Source organism: Pristis pectinata, chromosome 14 (genome assembly GCF_009764475.1).
Source record: "Pristis pectinata isolate sPriPec2 chromosome 14, sPriPec2.1.pri, whole genome shotgun sequence".
Lineage (NCBI taxonomy): Eukaryota > Metazoa > Chordata > Chondrichthyes > Rhinopristiformes > Pristidae > Pristis > Pristis pectinata.
In genome coordinates, this window is record NC_067418.1 from 39151907 (window position 1) to 39175741 (window position 23835).

General features: G+C 43.9%; 1 protein-coding gene across 1 annotated transcript in view; it reads left to right on the forward strand.

Moving 5' to 3' along the window:
• Window positions 1–23557, forward strand: part of LOC127577995 (von Willebrand factor C and EGF domain-containing protein-like) — a 189590-nt gene extending 166033 nt beyond the window's left edge. The window contains exons 18-30 of the mRNA XM_052029702.1: window positions 179–296; window positions 848–933; window positions 1423–1519; window positions 7140–7222; window positions 7838–7928; window positions 10865–10947; window positions 11694–11787; window positions 14713–14795; window positions 18640–18745; window positions 19403–19840; window positions 20388–20470; window positions 23236–23351; window positions 23449–23557. Coding sequence (XP_051885662.1) covers window positions 179–296; window positions 848–933; window positions 1423–1519; window positions 7140–7222; window positions 7838–7928; window positions 10865–10947; window positions 11694–11787; window positions 14713–14795; window positions 18640–18745; window positions 19403–19840; window positions 20388–20470; window positions 23236–23351; window positions 23449–23557 — 1587 coding nt within the window. The remainder of the gene's footprint in view (window positions 1–178; window positions 297–847; window positions 934–1422; window positions 1520–7139; window positions 7223–7837; window positions 7929–10864; window positions 10948–11693; window positions 11788–14712; window positions 14796–18639; window positions 18746–19402; window positions 19841–20387; window positions 20471–23235; window positions 23352–23448) is intronic.
• Window positions 23558–23835: the final 278 nt, after the last annotated feature.

The window sequence follows — 23835 nt, forward strand, 5'->3', positions numbered from 1 at the left end:
AAGATTGGTGGTCACAAGATGTGCAAAACCTCAGAAACATTAGCCATTGTAGTTCAATGTATAACCAATAATATCACCCTAAATAATAAAGTAAAACCTAGGCTACCATTGATTACACAGATGAATTGATTTTGTTTTCTCTGTTTTAATCACTAAAGTTGACTGATTGTGTCCTCAGAATGGTGAAGTGGAGTGTTATTACAGGCCTTGCCCAGTGTTGGAATGTGCAAGAGAGGAATGGTTTCTAGAGCCAAACCAATGCTGCTTTACTTGCCGCCAGGATAAAATTGTCAAAGGTAAGCCAGGTCCTCTGGTAGTATGCAGGTTGAAATTTTGAGAACTGAAGACTGAATTATGAGGCAAAAAATAAAAAGTAATGGAGATACATAACCTTTTTTTTTGTATTTTTATGCTAGTTTAATTTGTTTTATGAATCCTTTCTGTTCTCTCAATTAATTTTTCACATCATTCATTTGTTTTTCACCTAGTGATACTGCAAACAGTTCTGGTCACCACATGACAGGAAGATATGATTGTTCTGGAGAGTATACAAGGGAGATTTACAACACTATTGCCTAGACTGGAAAAAAAATTAACCATGAGGAAAACTTGTATAAGTTAGAGTCATTCTCTTTGTAAATGGTTTCACTCTGTTTTGTCAATACTAAGGTGACTGATGGGATAAATAAATGCTGGTAATGAATCAGACAGACAACACCTGATATGTCGCACCATCCAGTTCTGATTATACCAATTTAATTGGCAAGGAACCGAGAGGAATTGATTGTTAATAATTAATGAGAATGGAACCTATCCACTTTAATTTCATACCTTTTGTCCCTGGTAGGCTGTTTCATAGACGACAATGGAATTGAGTTTCCAGTTGGACAGATATGGTCACCTGGCGATCCCTGTGAAGTGTGTGTGTGTCAGGTGAGTCCAATAAGGAAAAAGAATCTAAATATGTTGAAAGTGGAGGACAAGCCTCCAATCAGCAAATAGAATTTTCAATTTTGACAGTTTGAATATCATATTTGGTTAATGGTGCTTGATGAGAGTAATATTTTAAAGTGCATGTTGTTCAGACTTCATTAAGAAATGTACATATATTTATTTGTCTCTATTATTTTTCTGGATGCATACTTACACAGGGTCACTCTCTATCCCTTCACTGTTATATTTCTGTTTGGGGATATGTACTACACAGTGAGGTATCAGAGCAATATCTGGTTATCCCTTTCTCAGGGCGCTTTCCACACACAGATTGGCATCTTGAAATTCATCACTCAGAAGATATATTGGCCGTTGTTTCCCTGTCTCTCAGTCTGGTAGCTTAGCTATACAATGGTTTGTGTCTCAGTTCCGCAGTGTAGGCCAATGTCTCCTGGATGTTCTTTGTTCTCACTGTCTCTTCCATTTCAGGCAGATGGTTCAATTGTCTGTAAGAGGACTGAATGCCTTGAGACCTGTGCACACCCTATACTAGTTCCTGGCCAGTGCTGCCCTGACTGCTCTGCAGGTAGTTTTCCAATTACATACGAGTCAGTACATGTGATGCTGGTGTGGATGGTGCTTGTGCCTGTATGTTTGTGACTGTGTTTTGAACACATTGCTTTCAGTACATAATTACATTGTAGCGGCTAGCTACACACTACGAAATGAAGACCGGGGCGCGGTGCGCCTTTAATAGCCGAAAACTTCCCACACTACAGTTCCCGCGCTGATGTCACGCGCGGGTCACCTGACCTTCCCGCGCGCGGGTTTTCCCAGCCCAACGCTGGGGAAGAAGGAGGGCCCCGTGCCATCTTGGATCGGGGCCTCCGACAATGTCGGGAGCCGGTTCGATGCTGGTGCGGTGAGTTGCTACATAACCGCCCCCCCCCCCCGAACCAGCAATACCGTCGCAAAAACCAGAATTAAATAAACTATGACTTGGGTGGCCTGCCCCTGCGCCGCGCTCGCTGTACCACCATGGGTTGGTCCGAGTCTAAATGAGCCAGCTTCAGCCGGTCAACCGTAAACATCTCCTCACGCCCCCCAGTGTCCAACACGAACGTAGATCCATTGTTCCTGATGACCCGGAATGGCCCTTTGTACGGCCGTTGCAGCAGTGATCGGTGCGCGCCCCTCCTGACGAAGACAAACTTACAGTCTTGGAGGGAAGTCGGCATACGGGTCGGGACCTGTCCATGTTGCGAGGTGGGAATCGGGGCCAGGCTTCCAAGCCGCTCGTGCAGCCAGTCGAGCGCCGTGGCAGGTCCTTCCTCTGGCCCCCGAGGGGCTGGTAGGAACTCGCCCGGGACGACTAAGGGCATTCCGTAGACCATCTCCGCAGACGAGGCATGCAGGTCCTCTTTTGGCGCGGTGTGTATCCCCAGCAGGACCCAGGGGAGTTCGTCTACCCAGCTGGGCCCCTTAAGGTGGGCCATGAGTGTCGACTTCAGGTGGCGATGGAACCTCTCCACCAGCCCATTGGATTGCAGGTGATAGGCGGTGGTGAGGTGGATCCGGGAACCCCACAAGTCAGCGACGGCAGACCACAGGCTGGAGGTGAATTGAGCTCCCCTGTCTGAAGTGATATGTGCCGGGACACTGAAACGGGCCACCCAAGTTGACAAAAGGGCCCGTGTGTAGGACTGGGTGGAGGTATCTGCGAGGGGAATGTCTTCTGGCCAGCGGGTAAAACGGTCGACAATCGTGTGGAGGTACCGCGCTCCTCGGGAGACTGGGAGGGGGCCGACCAGGTCGACATGGATATGGTCAAACCTCCGGCAGGAAGGCTGAAAATCCTGCAGGGGCGCCTTGACGTGCTGCTGTACTTTCGAGGTCTGGCAGTGAGTGCAGGACCGGGCCCATTTGGAAACCTGTTTACGCAGGCCATGCCAGACGAACTTGTCTGACACCATCCGGACAGTAGTCCGGATGGATGGGTGCGCAAGGCTGTGGATGGCATCAAACACCTGTCTGCGCCAGGCAGCTGGGACGATGGGGCCGGGTCTACCTGTGGAGATATCGCAGAGCAGGGTGCGCTCACCAGGGCCTACCAGAAGGTCTTGCAGTTGCAGGCCCGAGACTGCGGTGCGATAGCTGAGCATCTCCATGTCCGTTCGCTGTGCCTCTGCTAAGGCGCCGAAATCCACCCCCTGGGACAAAACCTGGATGGTGGGCCGTGACAGTGCATCCGCGACCACGTTTTCTTACCCTGACAGATGGCGGACGTCAGTGGTGAACTCTGAGATGTACAACAAGTGCCGCTGTTGCCGCGCTGACCAGGGATCTGAGATCTTGTTGAAGGCGAAGGCCAACGGCTTGTGGTCAGTGAAAGCTGTAAACAGCCTTCCCTCCAAGAAGTAACGGAAATGTCTGATGGCCAGGTATAACGCCAACAGCTCGTGGTCGAAGGTGCTATATTTGAGCTCTGGTGGTCGAAGGTGCCTGCTGAAGAACGCCAGCGGTTGCCAACGCCCTTCGATAAGCTGTTCTAGCACGCCTCCGACCGCTGTGCTGGAGGCGTCGACCGTGAGGGCAGTCGGGACATCCGTGTGAGGATGCACCAACATGATCGCGTCCGCCAAGGCCTGCTTGGTTTCGACGAATGCGGTGTGAGCCTCTTCCGACCAAACAATGTCCTTGCTTCCGCCCGACAGGAGAGCAAACAATGGGTGCTTGATGCGGGCCGCGGATGGTATGAACCGGTGATAAAAGTTTACCATACCAAGGAATTCTTGCAGGCCCTTGATGGAGGTGGGTCTGGCGAAATGGCAGATGGCATCAACCTTCGCAGGCAGGGGCGAGGCACCGTTTTTGTCAATCCGATGACCCAGGAAATCGATTGTCTCCAACCCGAATTGGCATTTGGCTGGGTTGACGGTCAGGCCGAAATCCCTCAGGCGAGAAAAGAGTTGGCGGAGGTGCGTGAAATGTCCCTGGCGGCTGTTGCTGGCGATCAAGATGTCGTTGAGGTATATGAAGGCGAAGTCAAGGTCGCGCCCGACCGCATCCATGGGTCTTTGGAAGGACTGAGCAGCGTTCTTGAGACCAAAGGGCATCCGGACGAATTCAAAGAGGCCGGAAGGTGTGATCAGCGCCATCTTCGGAATGTCGTCTGGATGCACCGGGATCTGGTGATACCCGCAGACGAAGTCGACCTTGGAAAAAATGGACTGCCCATGTAGGTTGGCAGCAAAGTCCTGAATGTGCGGCACGGGCTACTGGTCTGGGGTAGTAATGTCATTGAGGCGTCGGTATTTGCCACAGGGCTGCCAGCCTCTGGCTGCCTTGGGGACTATGTGTAGCGGAGAGGCCCATGGGCTGTCCGACCTGCGGATGATCCCCAGCTCCTCCATTTTTTTGAATTCCTCCTTCGCGAGGTGGAGCTTGTTTGGGGGTAGCCGCCAGGCGCAGGCATGGAGGGGAGGGCCCTGGGTGGGGATGTGATGCTGGACGCCGTGCTTAGGCAAGGTGGTGGAGAACTGGGGCGTTAGTACAGACGGGAACTCTGCCAGGACCCTGGCAAACTCGTTGGTCGACGTGGTAACGGAGTCGAGGTGTGGGGCCGGCAGCTTGGCCTCACCCAACGAGAACGTTTGGAAGGTCCTGGCATGTACCAAGCGCTTACCCCGCAGGCCAACCAGCAGACTGTTGGCACGAAGCAAGTCTGCCCCAAGGAGTGGTTGCGCGACGGCGGCCAGGATGAACCTCCAAGTAAAGTTGCAGGTGCCGAACTGGAGGTGTACCAACCGGGTGCCAAAGGTCCAAACGGCGCTGCCATTGGCGGATCTGAGGGCAGGTCCTGGTGTGCAGTTGCGAGTCTCGCAGCCGTTGGGAGGCACGATGCTGACTTTGGCTCCAGTGTCCACTAGGAACCGACGTCCAGAACACCTGTCCCACACATGCAAGAGGCTATCCGGGTGGCCAGCTGCCGTAGCTATCAGCGGCGGCTGGCTCTGGCATTTCCTGGAAACCTGCATGGTGGCCAGCATCTGCTGGCGTCAGCGCCCCACCGCAGGTGGTAGAAACACCATTGGTCGGTCAGTGTCTCAGACCTGGTGGCAGGTGGGGAGCGTTCGATCGCCGGGTCTGGCCTGCTGGGCCACTGGGTACGTGATGTGGCAATGCACTCGACGGATGCCCCATTCTCTTTTCTCGCCCGCCAAAGGACATCCGCCCAGGTGGCCACCTTCCGGGGTTCGCTGAAATCGGCATCCGCCAGGAGCAGGTGGATGACGTCGGGTAGCTGCTCCAGGAAGATCTGCTCAAACAGCAGGCAGGGTTTATGCCCATCTGCCAGGGCCAACATCTTATTCATGAGCGCGGAGGGGGGTCTGTCGCCCAACCTATTGAGGTGGAGTTGGCGGGAGGCTCATTCGCGTCGGGAAAGGCCGAAAGTCTCGAGGAGGAGGGTCTTGAACTTATCGTACTTCTCCTTCTCTGGGGGCGCCTGGATGAAATCCTCGACCTGGGCTGCGGTGTCTTGATCGAGGGCACCCACCACGTAATAGTACTTGGTGTCGTCCCTGGTGATCTGGCGAACCTGGAACTGGGCCTCGGCCTGGTCAAACCAGACACTGGGCCGGAGGGTCCTGAAGGTGGGCAGTTTAAGGGCTACTGCCTGTACCTCTTGCTGTGCAGACATCGTGGGTCCAAAAACATTTGGGCCCGACCGGGTCACCAATGTAGTGGCTAGCTACACACTACGAAATGAAGACACAGAGTCGCTGGTTTCGAAATCAGAGGTCGAAAGCTGACCGGGGCGCAGTGCGCCTTTAGTAGCTGAAAACTCTCCGCGCTACAGTTCCCGCGCTGACGTCATGCGTGGGTCACCTGACCTTCCCGCGTGCGGGCTTTCCCAGCCCAACGCTGGGGAAGAAGGAGGGCCCCACGCCATCTTGGATCGGGGCCTCCGACGACGTCGCGATGTTGGGAGCCGGTTCGATGCCGGTGAGGTGAGTCGCTACAACATCTCTAATGATTACATTTGTGTCCATTAACTTTTGCTCCATTCCTTTTCTGATTTGGGAAGGTATTTCACAGAGTGCTCTCTTAAATAGTTTCCACTGCTCAGGGATTTAAATTAGATAAGAGCTCAGATTAGAGTGGGATGAAAACAAATTGCTAAATAACTGGTTTAATCTTATGCATTAATTGTCTTGGTTTGCAATGCCGTCAAAATATTATTTTTCATCATGTCCACTTGCAAAATCTTAGACTTGTAAACTCTTAACACTTTGCTGTTTTATGAAGGTGTGATGCTTGCCTTTTTTACTTGTTTCTCTTCTGTTTTCATTTTAGTTCACATCTGCTTCTCATTCTCTTCCACTGGTATCTTCTGGTTGTTTGTATTGGGTCTACCACTAGGATGAAGAAAAGTGTAACTGTGTCGATCCTTACTAGTCCTTCACCAGACTGAGAGTGGGAGGCCCTTATGATTATGGCGTAGACCGTCAGGCTGATGTGGTTGCAAGTTTTGAACTTTGCATAAGACCTATGTTCTTCTTTACATCAAGTTTTATTTTTACGTGTTCACTCACGATATGTGGGTGAGGCCATCATTTATTTCCAGTACTGATTGCCTTTGGGAAGCTGGTTAATGAACCATCTTCTTAAACCATTGCACTGCATGTAATGAAAGTGCTTCTACAATGCTGTTGGACAGGGTATTCCAGGATTTTGATGTCGCCACAGAAAAGAGATACAATTTCTTTCCAAACCAGGGTGGAATGAGACTTTTGATGGTGATGTTCCCATGCAACTGCTGCTGTTGTCCTTTGGTAAATTGCTGCAGTATACATCTTGTGGCTAGTACACACTGCAGTCAATCTGTACCAACGGGTGTGAGGAGTGCATGTTTAAAGTGGAGGGTGGGGTGCTGAGTAAATGGGTTGCTTTGTCCTTTTGTTAAGATTCTTTGTTTTTGGAATTGCATTCACCCAAGCAAGTGCTAAATAATTCCAGCAAAGGACATAGGATCAATGGCATTGCTGCATGTTAATAGCAGTCAATCTATTAAATATACATGTTGCCTCCAATGACTGCAAACCCACAGGGATTATTGTTGCCAAATTTACTGACCTTGTCGGTGATTGGTAGGTATGGTGTTTGTGTTATACCTAGTACTAACATGTTTATTCTTCTTGTAGGTTGTGCCTATGGTGGGATGATCTATAAGAATAATGAGACTTTCCCCTCAGCTGCAGACTCTTGCCTCACCTGTATCTGTCTGGTGGGTGTGTATAGTTCTTTCATATTCCAATCCTTATTAATTTTTATCAAATTGACATTTTTACAAAGATTAAGACTTTGGATTTCAATAAAGTTGAGGTTTAATCATGTGATTTTACTTTGGGCTCCTTATAGCTTGGATTTAATTTACTTTATTGTTCTCGTAATACATGAAAAAATAGTAACGTGAATAGGATCAACCATGGTACCCAAGGTTAAAGCTTTGCTGTCCTCCATTAAGTGAGTTGATGCACCTGGCAGAGATTATTATCAAACAGTATTGCCAAGTTTGTAGTCTTTATCTCCTGGTGAGAAAGTTAGCAAAATAGTAGAAATTCCAGGAAATTGTTTTGCATGCAGGATGGGGAGGTGTGGGTGTTGGAAAATTGTGATGGGTGCTAACAGAAAGCAATTCAAGCAAGAATTCTAAGTAAATTGACAATCAGGCAAAGCCCAGGTCTTTTCTTGCTGTATTGGCTATTTTACATTCCCATTATTTTATTCTGGTTTTGTTACTAGATTTCACCATTTGCTTAACTTTTTTATTCTGTTGAAATAGACCCAGTAGGATTGACTGCAGCATCACCTAACAATCTGTCCTATTTCCCTTCCACAGTCTGGCTCTGCTGCCTGCTCTCCTGTGGAGTGCAAAGTTAGCTGCACCTATCCTTTCCATTCTGAAGGCGAGTGCTGCCCCCTTTGCATGGGTATGTGCTATTACGGTATCTCAAACAATTACTCTTCAGCAGTTGAGGATTGTGAACTGTAACCAGAAATCCAGCTATATACCAACCAACTTGCATCCTCAACCTGACCAAGGTAGCTGTCAACCAAGGGGAGCAATAGGATATTTTATTAGTCCTCAGTGCCCAGAGGTTGAGTGATATCAGTCAAAGTGACTGTTGATGACCACTATATATTGTTCCCTGGAGTGTGTGTGTGTGTAGACAGAAATTATGCCAAGATGTAACGTAATTCTACAGAAGAGTCTCTTACTGTCACACACTATCAAGGCTAACTACATGTGACATCAATAATGTTTTTAGAATAGTACTTAATACTTTTGGGCTTGTGGAGAAATTTGATGAAAAGGAACAGATCAGCAAGAAGGATAAAATTTGGAAGACTTCAACTTTATTTGCTTAGAAAAAGAGAAACCATTGCTCCAGTCGGTCTTCCAGACAATGTGGTTGATGAAGAGTGGGGAAGTCATGTTGCCATTATACAAGGTGTTGGTTAGGATACAGGAAGAAACCAGAGGACCCAGGAGAAATCTACAGAGTGAATGTGCAAACTCCACACAGAAAACATTGGAGGTCAGGATGAAACTCAGGTCACTTGAACTCTATCTGCTGCACCACTGTGCTATCCAAGGGAAACCCAGTTGTCTTTCTATAGCTTTTTAAAGTGAGCACCTCATTATTATTTCACTTGTGCGTTTGGAGATGTGGCGTGGAACTTGCGTGACAGATTTTATTCATTTATGGAATGCAGGTGTCCCTGGCAAGGTCAGAATTTATATGTTTATTTTAATTGCCTTGTAGAAAGTAGTAATGAGCTGAGCTGAACTATTGCAGTCCTGGTGAAAATACTCGCTCATGGTAATATTGGGTAGGGAGTTGCAAGATTTAGACCCGGTGATAATGAAAGAATAGTGATCTGTTTGTTAATTGAGATAGTGTTAGCGACTGGGGTTCAATTCCACTATTTGGAAAGACATGCCAATAATGACCGGAAGGGTTGTGAGATCAGACACAGAGTCAACAATTTCACAGTGGGCTTGGGATATTCAAAGGCTACCTCCTGGTTTAATGATTTCTCTCTGATTTATTTCTGGGATAAGTAAGCAGGCAGAAAGTGATACTGTTCCACATTAATGGGAAACTCTATTTGTTTTATCTGACTTTTTCTACTTATTCTAAATAGGAAAAGAGTGTGAATTGTCTGGAACCAATGAGGGAATGCACAGTCAATGGTTGGTTGTCCATAGAACTGCTTTATGTCAATTGGGATTGGGGAGAATGATGTGCTGGTGAATGAAGTTGTGCACTGGGTTGAGTGCTCTGTTACTAATTGAGCCTTACATCTATGAAGTAATGCCTGGTTAGCTGGGTTAAGAATATATGTATCATGATTGACTTACCACCTTGCTGTCCTTGGAGAGTGGGTGCATAGGGCATTATTCTTCCTGAAGCTCCAGCTAATGCCACTGTGCCCGCAATCATCTGCATACCTTTTCAGAATCAGAATCAGATTTATTATTACTGACTTGTATGATGTGAAATTTGTTGTATTGCACAGCAGTACAGTGCAAAGGCATAAAATTACAATGAATTACAAAATAAATAAATAGTGCAAAAAAAAAAGGAATAATGAGGTAGTGTTCATGGACCGTTCAGAAATCTGATGGCGGAGGGGAAGAAGCTGCTCCTTAATCGTTGGGTGTGAGTCTTCAGGGTCCTGTACCTCCTACACAATGGTAGTAACACTGGTTTTGTAGGTGAATACAGAAGATCTGTCCAGATATAATGCATAAATTTGCTTCCTGTGTAGTGATGTGACTGTGATTGGCAACCCAGTGGATTGAAATCAAAGGCCTGTGTTCTACCAGTTGCTTGGGATGAACCAGATGTGTAATGTGGTCATCTTGAGCTTGAAATATGTTAGCTTTCCATTTCTATCAACTCTGCGGAAGTCTGAATAATTCTGTATCAACTATGATTGCTGTTGACACATTCAGAGAAACTTCATGTGAAATGCCACTGGTCCTGGCACAGATGAAGTAAATTACCAAAGATTGGTAAAATGACAGAATTGATGAAGGATTCTAGACAGTAAAAGTAATCCAGCACCACATCCCAAAGTAGCCTAGCTTGTGGATTATCAATGGCAGTGCAAGAAGGTAGTGAAAGTTAGTTGACTTTTGATCTTCCTCCCTTGCTCTGGAAGCTATCAGCCTCTTCTTGTGATCCGACTCCAGCCCTGACCCCCAACACCCCCCCACAACCCCACACACCTACCTTCTCCTCCACTCTCACGGCTCCATCCTAAACCTCTCACTGCTATCTGTTCCCTCTTGCCTCCTCTATGCCCAGGCTCTTTTTTCACCGGCTACCATCTTCTTTCCTCGCTGCCTAGCTTATACTCCAGGCATAACTCTTTGATGTGCCATGGGGTCTGGAGTTTCTGAATGTTGTATCTTAAATTTGTATTTGGAATAGCTTAACTTTCTCCTGAATATAGAATAACAATATGTGGTGTTCAGAAAGCTGGTTGCTGTCATTTACACACAATCACACTGTCCTTTGTTCCTGTTTCTCAGCAGCATTGCATGCAGAATTCTTTCCACAAGAGCATGAAGGGAAATTCATTGCCTCCTGTTCTTACACAACACTAAGCTTGATGGCGGTCTCAGTGCAGTTCATCCATCTCCATCTTCAGTGCAGCATACGTACAACAGCTGGAGGAATGCTCTCAAGCTAAGTGGTGTATCAGTAATAGTGGAATGGCATACCTCAGTCTCTGTGTGTAACTGAATGGTTTTGCTTGGAAAGGAAGGACTTCTGACTGACAATGAAGTGTGTAGATACTGGATTCGTCTTTATTGTGGCACATCCACATCCATGTGTTCTTTCCCTTTCAGACTGTAACTATGAAGGGAGGAAGGTCACCAATGGCCAGACATTTCAACCTGAACACAGACCCTGCCACTACTGCATCTGCCAAGTGAGTTCTACTCTGAGAAGATGTCCTCTAATTGTCATGACAAGATCAAGGGCAGGCAGTGATGTTTATTGCAGGAAAACACCAAGATGATGTGGAGGGTGGGATGGACCAGGACACATAGTGAACAGGTGGGGACTGCGCATCAGGTAAAGCAGAATAGCTCAGTGACAGGAAAAGGGCTGAATGCTGATACTAGATATGTAGTTGCTTCATTCTGCAGTTGACCAGTGTTGTAACTGAGTGCTTTATGGACTAAAGTGAAGGTCTTATTATTAACATGTAACTCATGTTTATGTTAAACTGGAGATGCATCACAAATCAGCATTTTGTCCCTAACAACCTATTAGTGAATGCTGGCTTAAGTTTCATTACTAACATCTGCATTTAATGTACTTATTTGAAGTAAAACTAATGGAATGCTTTTGGATATATATCAGACGTAAAACTTGATTTTCCATCTCTTACGATTTCTTGGAAATGCTGCTTTGTGATTTTTTTCCCCCCATCTTTCTGTGTCTGGCAGTTCCCTGTCACTCAGCTGCTTTTGTTTCTGCTTTTCTTTACAATCCTATTTCCCTATCATTATCCTACTCTCTTTTGCTCTTTCTCTTGCTCTTGGTCGCCCTTTCTCGCACTCTCTCTCTCTCTTTCTCATGCTCACTCTGCTCGTCTCACCTGCGCTCGCTCTGCCTGTCTCACCTCCACCAACACCCTCTGCTCAATTTCTGCTTGACTATCTCGAACAGTTGGGAGAAGTAAGCTGTGAAGTTCGGAAGTGTGAACCCCCTTCCTGTGACCACCCACATTCTGTCCCAGGTGACTGCTGTCCGACATGCTCAGGTAAGATCAAACAACGCTTGTATCCACAAGTTGGGAAGCCAGTAGTAATGAACACCATGTGTTTTCCTTCTGCCAGTGAAAACTAAAGACAGAAAATGCTGGAAATATTTTGCAAATCTGGCAGCATTTGGGAAGGGAGAGTTAATATTTTAGGATAAACTTTAGATAATAACATGATTAAATTGCAGAAAATGGTTTGGGGAGGGGTGGAGTGACCAAAAGGGCAAGTCAGAGATAGGGTGATGGACAGGAGAGGTTCAATGATCAAAACGGTGGTGGAACCAACTGGAACCGGGTGGTAAAGACCAGTGAATAACAGAAGACATGCCTGGGGGGACGTAAATAGGAGGTGATGAATGGAATATGAAATATTAGGAAAGGAGAGCAGTAAAAAAAATCTTCCAAGTGCTGGATATGTCAGAGACAAGGTTCGAATGGCTGATTATTTGATATTGTTGAATTCATTGTTGAGTTCCAAAAGCTTTAATCATAAGCTGGTATTAAGCATTGTTGGAATAGTATAAGGGGCAATGAGGACAGAATGGAATTGGGACGCAATAATAAAAAGAATGGGTGACTTGAAGCTTGGTTTCACTCTCATAGGCTGAATGGAGATGTTCTGCAATCTAGTCACAGATCTGCATTTGGTTTTCACAATACAAAAGAAACTACATAATGAATATTTAATGCAGTGTGCTGAGTTGGAAGAAGTACTTTATGATTCTACAAGCAAATTGCTGCTTCACCTGGAAATTGTATGTAGTCTCTGAGTGGTAGAAAGGGAGAATGCAAAAGGGCTGGCATTGCATTCCCTGAAGTTGTATAGGAAGATGTCATGAAAAAGTGAGTGGGTATTGGTAGGGATGAAAGAGTGAACCAGAGTCTCAAAAGCGATGGTTCCTTTAATTGCTGAATAGGCAGAGGAAGATGTGTCTGGTGGCGGCATCATGATGAAAATGGTAGAAATTCTGAATGATGATCCATTGAATGTGGAGGCTGGTAGGGTGAAAATTGAGTGGTGAAAACAGAAGTTCACGAAATGGGACCGATACATTTGATGGTCTTGTCATCAGTGGTGGAGGGGAAACCATGGTTAAGGAGAAAGGAAGACATCTTGGGAGCACTGTTGTGGAAGATGGTGTGATCAGATATAACAGACACAGAGAAACTGGGAGAGTGGAATAGAACCCTTGCTGGAAGCAGGGATGGGAGGACTTGTGTATTCAAGATAGTGTGAAGTGCATGGGTTTGTTGAAGGCTGTTTGAATTTTTGTTTCATTGTCAACTTTATTTACAGACATTCATCATCTCCCTCTGCTGCTATTGCCAGCTCAGTGCATGGGAGAGCTGTGTTGATAAAATGATTAACTCTACTGTGGTATTGTACATCATACAGTGCAGAAACATAATGATCAGAATTAATGTTTTGGTATTGATTCTTTATAAATCTGAGTGAGTTCGGTGACTAATTTGAACTTTAACTTTTGGGAATCTTGATATAAATACTTCGTCCATTTTATGATTGACTAGTTAAAGTAAGATCTTCATTCCTAGAATTTCCAAGATGGCAATTACTTATTGTTGGTATTGAGACATGGATTGAGAATGTGACATGCCAACTGCTGGTGAGATCAGCCTGTCTTCGGGATTGAGCACAAACCTGCGCCAGAAATTATTATTCTCACCACCTGGTTAAAAGTGGGTGGAACTGGAGTTACAATCCTCATCCTGTGTTCGTTTACATTTACTTTTCTTTAACAAACCTGTGGCCTTATTAAGACCCTTGTTTTCTTACGCAATTGAAATACTCAGGATCCTTGTGAATAAACATTAAGTCAAAAAGTAACCATAGAAGGTCAAATCTATTGTAACAATCTACTAAGCAGAGCATCTGATGTACATGTTTCACTGAACGAAAGCTGATGAACTAGAAACATTGACTTATATGGATGTGTGAAACATAGGTTTAAAGAGCTGCTGCAGGATCAACAGGTCTTTGGAGCCTTAACAGAAAATTCAGGCCACTCCATCCATGAGCTTTCCTTTGCATTTGTAACCTACTCTCTTTGCCACCCTGAACCTTCCTTAATGGCCTATCTGAAAGCCAGTAGATTGTTTTGAGGCTGGCCAAGATCCATCACTCTTAATTTATGGCCTCCCATTTCAGACAGGCATATTGCTCCATGAAGTTAATGAACACTGATATTAAAATGATCTCCTCAGAGCAAATGTCGGCTGACAGTCCACAAATTAGAATCGTTGAATGTTAATGATCTGCTGCAGAGCCTGTTGTATTTAAACATGATGTGGACTGATGTTTAAGCAAGACTCCTATTTCAGCACATCTCCAGATCTGCCCCCTTGTACCTATGTAAACTCCTATAGCCCTGCACTTGTCTAATTCTGGTGAGTTGAACATCTCCAAAGTTACTTGTCTCCCACTACCAGCCATGTTTTGAGTTTTCAAGGTCCTTGTCTCTGTACTTCCCCTCCCCTCCTGCCCCCACCACCACCACCACCAACTGCCTCCAACCCACAAAACCTCACAACTTCTTTCTCTTTCCCCTTTAAGACATTTCTTAAAAACTTGCTCCAACAACCGAGCTTTTGATCATCTGCACAATTGTCTCTTCTAATAGCTCCATGTCAGAGTTTGTTTGATAATGTTGGTGTGCAGCTACATTTTGCTAAAATGTGCTAGTTAAGTACAACTTACTGTTGTTGGTGATGTTTTTGACTGGCTGATCATTTTTTAATCTGGTGTGTTACTGTCTAAGTGTATTTTAATCAGTGTGCAACTGATGCTTGAGCATGCTATAATCTGGTGTACAGTTTGTATTTCAGTTTTTTAAAGTTTTTTATTAAGTAGCATATGATTGGTAGTTACTGTATTTTCTAACCTATGTGTTTACACATTTTCCATAGTGTGTCTGTACGATGGTCAGATTCTGGAAGATGGAGGTTATTATATCTCGGCTGCAGACCCTTGTGTCGTCTGTCTTTGTATGGTAGGTGAATTGATGTTTCTCTCTGCAAGGGAAAAATATTAAGGTGCTGTTTAAAAGTAAGTAATTTTAAGTACTGGTAAGCAATAGGAGGAACACTTTCTATCGAAGCTCTCAGACAAACTCACTGGAAAAATAGTTCGCCAATGAAATTTAACACAGGAAAATGTGAATTTTTACGTTTTGGTGGGAATAAGGAGAGGCAATATAAACTGGAGGGCACCATCCTGAAAGTGATATATAAACAGAGGGCAAATTGAAAAAAGTAGTTAAAAATCACATGGGATCCCGAGCCTTATCAACAGAGGTATAGAATATAAGAGCAAAGAAATTCTGATGAATCTCTATAAAACCAAGGATCAGACGCAACTGGAACACATTTCTGGGAGCCACATCATCGAAAAGGTATAAGAGGATTTACTACAATGTTTCCAGGGATGAGAAACTTCAGCTATGCAGATAGATAATGCTTGTGACTTTTAGAATCATGAAGGCTATATATGGATTGGTACAGAAAGATGCTGTTCCCATAGGTGGAAGGGTCAAGAACCAAAGTACTTAGAATGAAGGTAATTGGCAGAAGAGCCATAATAATGAGGAAAAACTTTTCTATGCAGTTGTAGTTGGAATTAATTGTGACATTCAGGAGGGAACTGGTTAGGTAACAAAAAAGAAAAAAAATGAACAAGGAGAGACTAAGAACAACAAACATCTCTGATATCTTGTGTCTCCAGAGAACTGGGAAGCTGGATTGCTCTTACATAGAGCCAAAATGGACTTGATGGGCCAAAAGGACTCCTGCGCTGTAAGCGTTCTGTGCAAAACAATTGCGGCTGAAATAATTAACTCAAGATAAATAAAATAGCTGGATCAGTGGGATTAGTCATGGAGATAATACTAATTAAGTGGATTAAATGCTTTTAGTTTTGTTTTCAGCTTTAAAATGTCTATTTACACAGGGTTGTTTCTGAAGGGTTTAAATAGTTGTGGTAGACTAAATTGTACAGGATCTGTGGATTTGATGTGGCAACTCTTTCATTCCAAGGTTTCTTGCATTCTTTCACAAGGTAGCCGTGCATGCTGAAGTTATATGTGAGACTAGTTATTTTCTCAGATACTGCCTGACTTGCTGGGTATTTCCAGCATTTTCTGGTTTTATTTTAGCTTTCCGTAGAACATAGAACAGTACAGCAGATGAACAGGCCCTTTGGCCCACCATGTCTGTGCTGAACACGTTGCCAGTCTAACTAATCCTTCTTGCCTATACATCATCTGTATCCCTTTATTTCCTGCTTGTTCATGTGCCTGTCTAAATTCCTCTTAAATATTACTATCGTATCTGCTTCTATCACCTTTCCTGACAGCATGTTCCAGGCACTTGCCACTCCCTGTGTAAAGAAAAACTTGCTTCGCTAGTCTCCTTTGAACTTTCTCCCTCTCGCCATAAAGCTATGCCCTCCAGTGTTTTACGTTTCCACCCCTGAGAAAAAGACTCTCATTATCTACCCTATCTATGCCTCTCATAATCTTATATACTTACATCTGGTCACCCCTCAGCCTCCAGTGCTCCAGAGAAAACAATACAAATTTGTCCATCCTCTCCTTAGTGCTAATATTCTTCAATCCAGCAACATCCTGGTGAACCTCTTCTGCCCCGTCCAAAGTCTCCACATCCTTCCTTCCTATAGTGTGGTGACCAGAACTGCACAGAATACTCCAAATGTGGCTTAACCAAAGTTTAATTCAACTGCAACCTGACTTGCCAACTTCAAAACTCAACACCCTGACCAATGAAGGCAAGCATGTCTTATGCCTTCTTTATCTTCTTGTGTTGCCACTTTCAGGGAGCTGTGGATTTGCACCCCAAGATCCCTCTGAACATCAATACTCCAAAGGGTCCTGCCATTTACTGTATACTTTCCTCTTGCATTACCTCCCAAAATAGAACACCTCAGATTTGTCTGGATTAAACTCCATCTGCCATTTCTCCACCCAACTTTCCTACTGATCTATACCTTGCTTTATTCTTTAACAACCTTCATCGCTATGCACAATTCCACCAATTCTTTGCAAACTTACTAATCAGCCCATCTACATGTTCATCCAGATCATTTGTATATATCACAAACAAAAGGGGTCCCAGCATTGACCTTTGCAGAACACCACTGGTCACAGACCTTCCATTAGAGGAACATTCCTCCACCACTACCCTCTGCCTTTTATAACCAAGCCAGTTTTGTATCCAATTTACCAACTCACTGTGGATCCCAAGTGACTTAATCTTTCCATCATAACCAACATATGACTGCAACATAACTTGCAACAATCTCACCATTTGAGGCTGTAAAGTAGTTTTAAAAAAGCTCTTAGGTTGCACAGGTCTGACTTTGTCCTGAGCCTCTCAGCTGTTTAAGGCTAAGACCAGACTGCTGGAGCACTTCTCACAATGGAGCTGCTTCCATCTTTGTGTACATGAGGGAGCCTATCATCTGTGTTCCACGTGTATGGCAAATGTTCTCAAAGGCAATATGCAAGCAAGAGGAAGGTCATTAACAAAAGGGAGAAGGCTCAAATTTAAGAAGCTAAATAAAAATCAGAGAACATTTTCAGATCAAACTGGGAGGCAGGGCGTTCAAGCGGACATAATTATAGCCAGATCTCTGCTTCTGGAATTATCCATTATCCTGCTGATAGCCAGAAAAATCAGATCATTATTTCTATTTGTAATTGTTCGCAGCAGTGTTCAAATTCATTCTGGATTTAACCCTTCATTCATATTATATTGAAAGAATTTTTGTTGTTAAGGCTCAGAGGTTGTTCTGAAGGTAAATTTTGTTTTCAAGAAGTAATATTTGTAGAGTTAATTCGAAGTTGGCAAGACAAAATACTCGAGAAAGTATTAATATGTTCTTTATCAGTCAAAGTTTTAAGGGTATATTTTAGGTGATCCACAGCCACAGTGCACTATGACAGAAAATAATACTTCCTTGGTTTTAATAAATGCTCTGGAGTGATGATCAATGGACTGCCATGATGTCAGTGTTTTCATGCATTGTGGCAGTAGTCACTAATCTAAATTGAACAGACAACCTGACACATCAATTCTCAAAGATGCAAACTTAATAATTTTCACAGAAGGAAGTATTTTTTAAAATTTCTCCATTAACAGATGGGCACTGCTAATAAGACTAGGATTTGTTGTCCACCTGTAATTGCCCTCAAGTGGCTTCCTTGGCCATTTCAGAGTGCAGTCTTGATCTCCCACATTCATGGGCCCAGAGTCTGAAGCAGGATAGAATAAGAATGGAGCATCTTTTTTCTTTGAAGGATAGATGTGAACCAAGTGAACTTTTAGTGCTGTCTGGCGGTTTCATGAGTACTGCCATTGACGCTAGTGCTTTATTATTTTTGTAATTACTTTAAATTAAGCTTCCCAGTTTTGGAATTCAAAATCAGCAGGTAAATTGGTGGCACACAGATCACTGTTGAGTATAAATAACACTTCTGGATCCTCTGAATCACTATTCAGCACTTTGTATCTCCTCTTGTCAATAGTTCAAGCCTCTGGATGTTCGCCCAGTAACTTAATCACTAAGCTACTACATCACAATGTGATGCCTCTCTCTGTAGCTCTGGAATTAGTGATGCTGCCATGTATCTGGAGATGAATAGATTTGGCTTAAAATCCAGCAAATTAAACAGAAAATCCTTCTGAAAATGCATATATGGTCCAGAAATTTGTCTGCCATTTACTTGAAATATTGATTCTAAATCTGCTGTTTTTCTGATTTGGAGTGCTCAATTTGTATTGAGGTAGTTTTGTAATAACCTTCCTTCGTCTCCTCAGAAAGGCAATGTGGAGTGTGACTGGAAAGGTGACAGCTGCACAGAACTAGAGTGTGAACGGCCTCTGCGTCATGTCCCTGGCACATGCTGCCCCGTATGCCCTGATTGTAAGTACCATTGTCACTGGAGATGTGTGTGAACTGGCTTTGAAAACCGTTATCTTCTCTGACAGAACTTAGTCAGTGGAACTTAAATAGGTCAAGTTACACATGCCAAAAATCTGTTTATATTCTACTGCATAATTAATTCTTGAGCTTTGGATGGGATGTAACTTTACAAGGACATCTGAAATTCAAAGTGGAATCAGACACCAAAATACCGGGTATCAGGATGGTTGGATAAAGGGTTATAGATTGAGAAGTCCCTCATAGCTGTCCTACCTCTGACAGTGAGGTGACAGTAAAGTGCAGCTGGAAGTTTGTTATTTGGGTAATGAAAGTTTTCAGAGGCTTTCCAGTAAGATTATTCTACAGAAGCAGGAGTATCTCTGGGGAAATTACTAGCCTGAGTTTAAGCCAGAACTTCAAGACTGAGGAATGGGATACTTAATAATTCATTAGGTTTTTTTTCTTTTCTGTGGATCGTAGAGACAAGTATTTCAATCATTCAAAAGTCAGTAAGATACTGTGAGAGCTGAAATCATTCGGTAGAATTAACTTGTTGGGCTAAGTGAACTTCATCTGACGTTATTCTATTTATGCCAGTAATCATTGGTTAATTCTTGGCCTAGTATTATTAATTAAATTTTCCTTTTGTTTTTCCAGTGTCTATGGCTTCACCTCCCACTGAGAGGTCAGGATTGCATCCTCCAATCACAGACAACACTCTCCCTGAGATACCAGCACCAACAGAATCCTATCAAAGTCCTCGGAGGGCAACAGCTCAACCACCCACCTCTGACACAGAAGTTGGGTTGATATCCTTGTCTCCTTTAAGTAGCACAATGTCTAAAAAGTACAATCTGAATCAAATTGTGCCCTGGAGCCTCAAGAGGAAGCTAGGACAGGAATTAAATACTTCACCTAAGGGTCAAAGGATTATCACAACGAAACAACCAATGGCCATGGAAGTGGATACTAGTTCAGATGGTGCACCCTGGGGGATCTCCACATTGCAAGTTGTGCTTCCTCCACCAGCGACATTCAAAGCCACTTCAGCCGACTCTGAGAAAATCAAAGATGAGATTGTCCAGGAAGGCTTAAGTAAGTGCATGAACAGAGCACAAAAGGAGAGATTCCAGATCAAGCAATGAATGGTCAATGAGGACCTGAGTGACTGAACACAAATGCAGTAGGCAGAATGGAGTTGGAGGTGATTGCAAAGCTGTCATCTCTTTTACTGTCTTCTGCTTGAAATGTGGGTGGAATTTCATCCTGGTGTAACATTGTGTGTCAAATGTCAGACATACAGTTGCCTTGAAGTTACAGAAAGTGGCAAAAGGATGCATGGATATGTGAATCAGCTGATGATTCAGAGATAAAGCTGATGTCAGAATGAATCTGTTCTTCATGGGTACTAGCACTCTCTGAGATTGTAATATTTGTATTCCTTCTCAGAATTGCGTTTGCACCATAGCCCGTACTTTTCGTGCCATGTCCACTGAATTGTGTCTTCGAACAATACCACGCATACCAAATCATCTCCTCCTTGGCACTCTGTCCTTGGTGTCTGTCTATTCCTTAATGTAATGTGGTAGGTAGTGCTTTAGAAATTGCATGATTTAATTTTCTGTATTTCTGTTTGTTTTAGGTTGTCTGGATGAAGATGGAGTTGTGTTCAGCCATGGACAGAGTGTTCCCAGAGAAGATCCCTGTGCTAAATGCCTGTGTTTGGTTAGTAACATGGTTGAAAGTACATTTGGAATTTGCATACTTAAAGAGTAATTTAGTGTGCTCTGTTTGGGCAGAAGGGAAGAATTTCTCTTGTGGGCTGCCATATTTGCCTGCAAAATAACGGTGTGTAGATTTCAAATTTATTTATTGATTCCAAAACACTTTGGGGTAATGTAAAGTTGTGATGAAGCACATTGTACACTTGGCTTTTCAGTGATTCTTACCTTTCTCGCAATAGTGTCCATTGCCTTCTCCATTGCAAGGCAGTGCAGGAGATGTGGGATATAGATATGATCATTCTTGACCAGCAGGAAACAGCTGTCAACAATCAGAATGTCATCATCCGCTTTCCAAAAGCATATTTATAATTGGAAACAATAACAGACCTAAATTAGAAAAGCAGACAATGATATCCCCAACAGGTTTTGGGGAAATTGAAATTCCAGGTTACGTACAAAATATTGACTATTGCAACAGAGTACAACCTAATGATTTGTTCTCTAAGGTTTCTTGTCCAGGACACAGTGACAAGTTGCAGTTTTACAAGCTGCTTGACCCAAGGGAGTGTACAATAGCACAGGATTTTGAGCAGCATGGATCCCTGTTCTTTAAGTACCTATCTTCTTGGGCAATGTTGTTGCATCTATCTGACCTCAGCCACCTCAGCCAACAGTCAATTCTTCCTGCTTCAGCCCAAGCAGCAACTGCTGATGGGTTGTCTGATGGTGATTGCCAAGCTTAGTTCTGTCCTCCCCAAGGTCTCCATACAGGCTGTCCAGTGAATCTCTGACGAGACTGGCATGCTGGTTACTCAAAAAAAAAACTGACAGTAAGCTTCAGAAAACTGAAACTTCAGTAAGCAATATATAACTGCAAGTAGGATCTTGAATAAAACTTTCCACAAGGGCATTGCTTCTTCCTTAATACACTATGTTCCAAGATTTTTTTTTAGCATTTAGGGGATCAGTTTCCCTTGTATATACTAGATGAGACTGATTGCTGTTTAAATATTTAACCCACAGAATTTTCAACTCTGTGTGATGTTTGGGATGGGCTGAGTGAAATGACCTCTGTTTGTCATTTGTGAATTATGGAGAAAGGTCACGTGACACGAGATCAGCTGGTCGCTGCATGAATCAAGCAAATGTTGGGGACAGGGGGAGGGTTAGTGAAGAATTGGTGAAGTGGTTGAATCAGCTGAGGTAAGGTCCATGGAAATGCAGCTTGTTGGCAACTGCACTATAGTGATCAATCTTATCCAGAACATGCCACACACAGAAGATTGTGTGTAACTCTATTCAGGCCTCTGGAAGGTGCAAGGATGGAGAGTCCAAAGCAAATGACAGACCTAGGTAATTAATGAAAGTAAGGGTGGGGGGGGATGGGGTAAAGTCTTCATAAACATCGTGTGTATCCAGCACGACCCTAACATTTTTAAAACATCTCTGGAAAGGATCTCTTACCCCACACTAACAATCAATCCTTCTGGGGAGCATTCCTCAACTTTTCACAACAAACATCACTGCCCACTCCAACAATGTGATCTTGCTGGCCAATAAGCATGGCAAATGAAACAAGTTCTGAAATGGGAACCATTGTTACAGAAAGGGTTAAATGAGGATTTTTAATTAATTGCACAAAGAACTGCTTCTGATGAATTCAGTGATTAGTATGCTGAAGGAAGGCTTAAATTAATCTCTGCACTCTGACACAAGAGTTTTTCTGGTTGCATCAATTAAGGGAATCAATGAGAGTTGGACTTTGAGAAAGATGCTAAATTGGACTCTGAGCTTGCAAAGGCCAGTAAAGCCTGAGGCACCTCGCCTGCTTTTCTGAATAGTGTGGACTGGTCTTGAGAGCTTTTGTCAATGCAGAAAGTGGATGGTTAGTAACAAATAACTCAGCACAGGCTTGAGATTAGAGCTAGATAACCTATGGTTCAGCACCATCTGGCACAACTGGTTGATTTATATAACAAATAAGCTCTGAAAACATGTCCCAGCATTTCAAGAGTCATGTTGAATGTTGAAGCGAGAGGCATAACCAAACTTTGGCTCAGTGAAGGCTGAAAAGAGAAGATAGACATGGAGAGAGATTTGGGAAGGGAGTGCCAGAGCATGCAGTGAAGACCATTAGAGGCGTATGGTAACATCAAGGGAGGCAGGGAACACGTCTGAAGAGACTTCTGAGGGCAGTGGAGTTGTAGGACTGATGGAAGTTATTGAAATATGGAGGGGAAACACATGAAAGGATTTAAACACACGGATGTTTAAAATTTGGGGTATCAGTGCAGATCACCAAGAAAGGATGAGTGGAATAATTTTAAAGGACCAGAGGCATATGGAAAGTTTAGGTTAAGAGACTTACGTAAAAGAACAATGGAATATTTGAATCAGGAACTGAGGGAGTGCAAGTCGAAAGTTTCAGCTGCAGGTGGACTAAAGTAAATAATGAGCAAGCTGAGAATCAGGAACACCAAGCAGTAAAATGCCACGGATACTGAAAATGGAAGAGAAAAAGGAACCAAGTTACTGGAAATTGTCAACATCTGAGCAACTGGAAAGACAGCAGTTGGAGGATGGGGTGTTTCTAATGTTACAGTCCCACCTAAAGGCAGCAAGAGGCACTGCAGCAACAGTGTAAGTTCCTTTGCATTGTGATGCGGATTAGGATAATTGACTGACTGTTGAGTACTTCAGTTTTAATTAAACATGTGTGATAAAAACGATTATTGTTTCAACAATTGCTGTGTTTTATACCTACAGCAAAGCACAATTCTGTGCAAGTCACAGAAGGAACAGTGCTCACCCTTGCTGTGTGATTTAATGCAGCAGAAGACTCCCGACGGCCAGTGTTGCCCAGTCTGTGTTGATTCCCACTGGTGTGTGCACCAGGATCAAGTACATGAGGTGAGGTTGGGTGGCCTTTCCTGAGAGATTTGGGGAAAAATGACTTTCCGAACTATCTCCCACATTCAGTGTGGTAAGGAGCCAGCAAGTTCACATAGAAAATGCCAGCAGTGATGACTATTACCGAGTGACAGAAGTGGGCGAGGTACTTGGTGAGAATTCTCTCCTTGTCATGTGAACTTAGGAGATGGATATTGAGTCCCTCTAGCCAGTTTCACCTTTCATTAGGTTGGGCCTGATAAAGATACCGTTATCCCCTAGGAACATAAAACATAAAACAGTAGAGCACAGGAACAGGCTCTTTAGCCCACAATATCTGTGCCAAACACAATGCCAACTTCAACTAAATCTCTTCTGCCTCCACATGATCCATATCCATCCATTCCCTGCATATTCTAGTGTCTATCTAAAAGCCTCTTTATGCCACTATCATATCTGCTTCCACTACTAACCCTG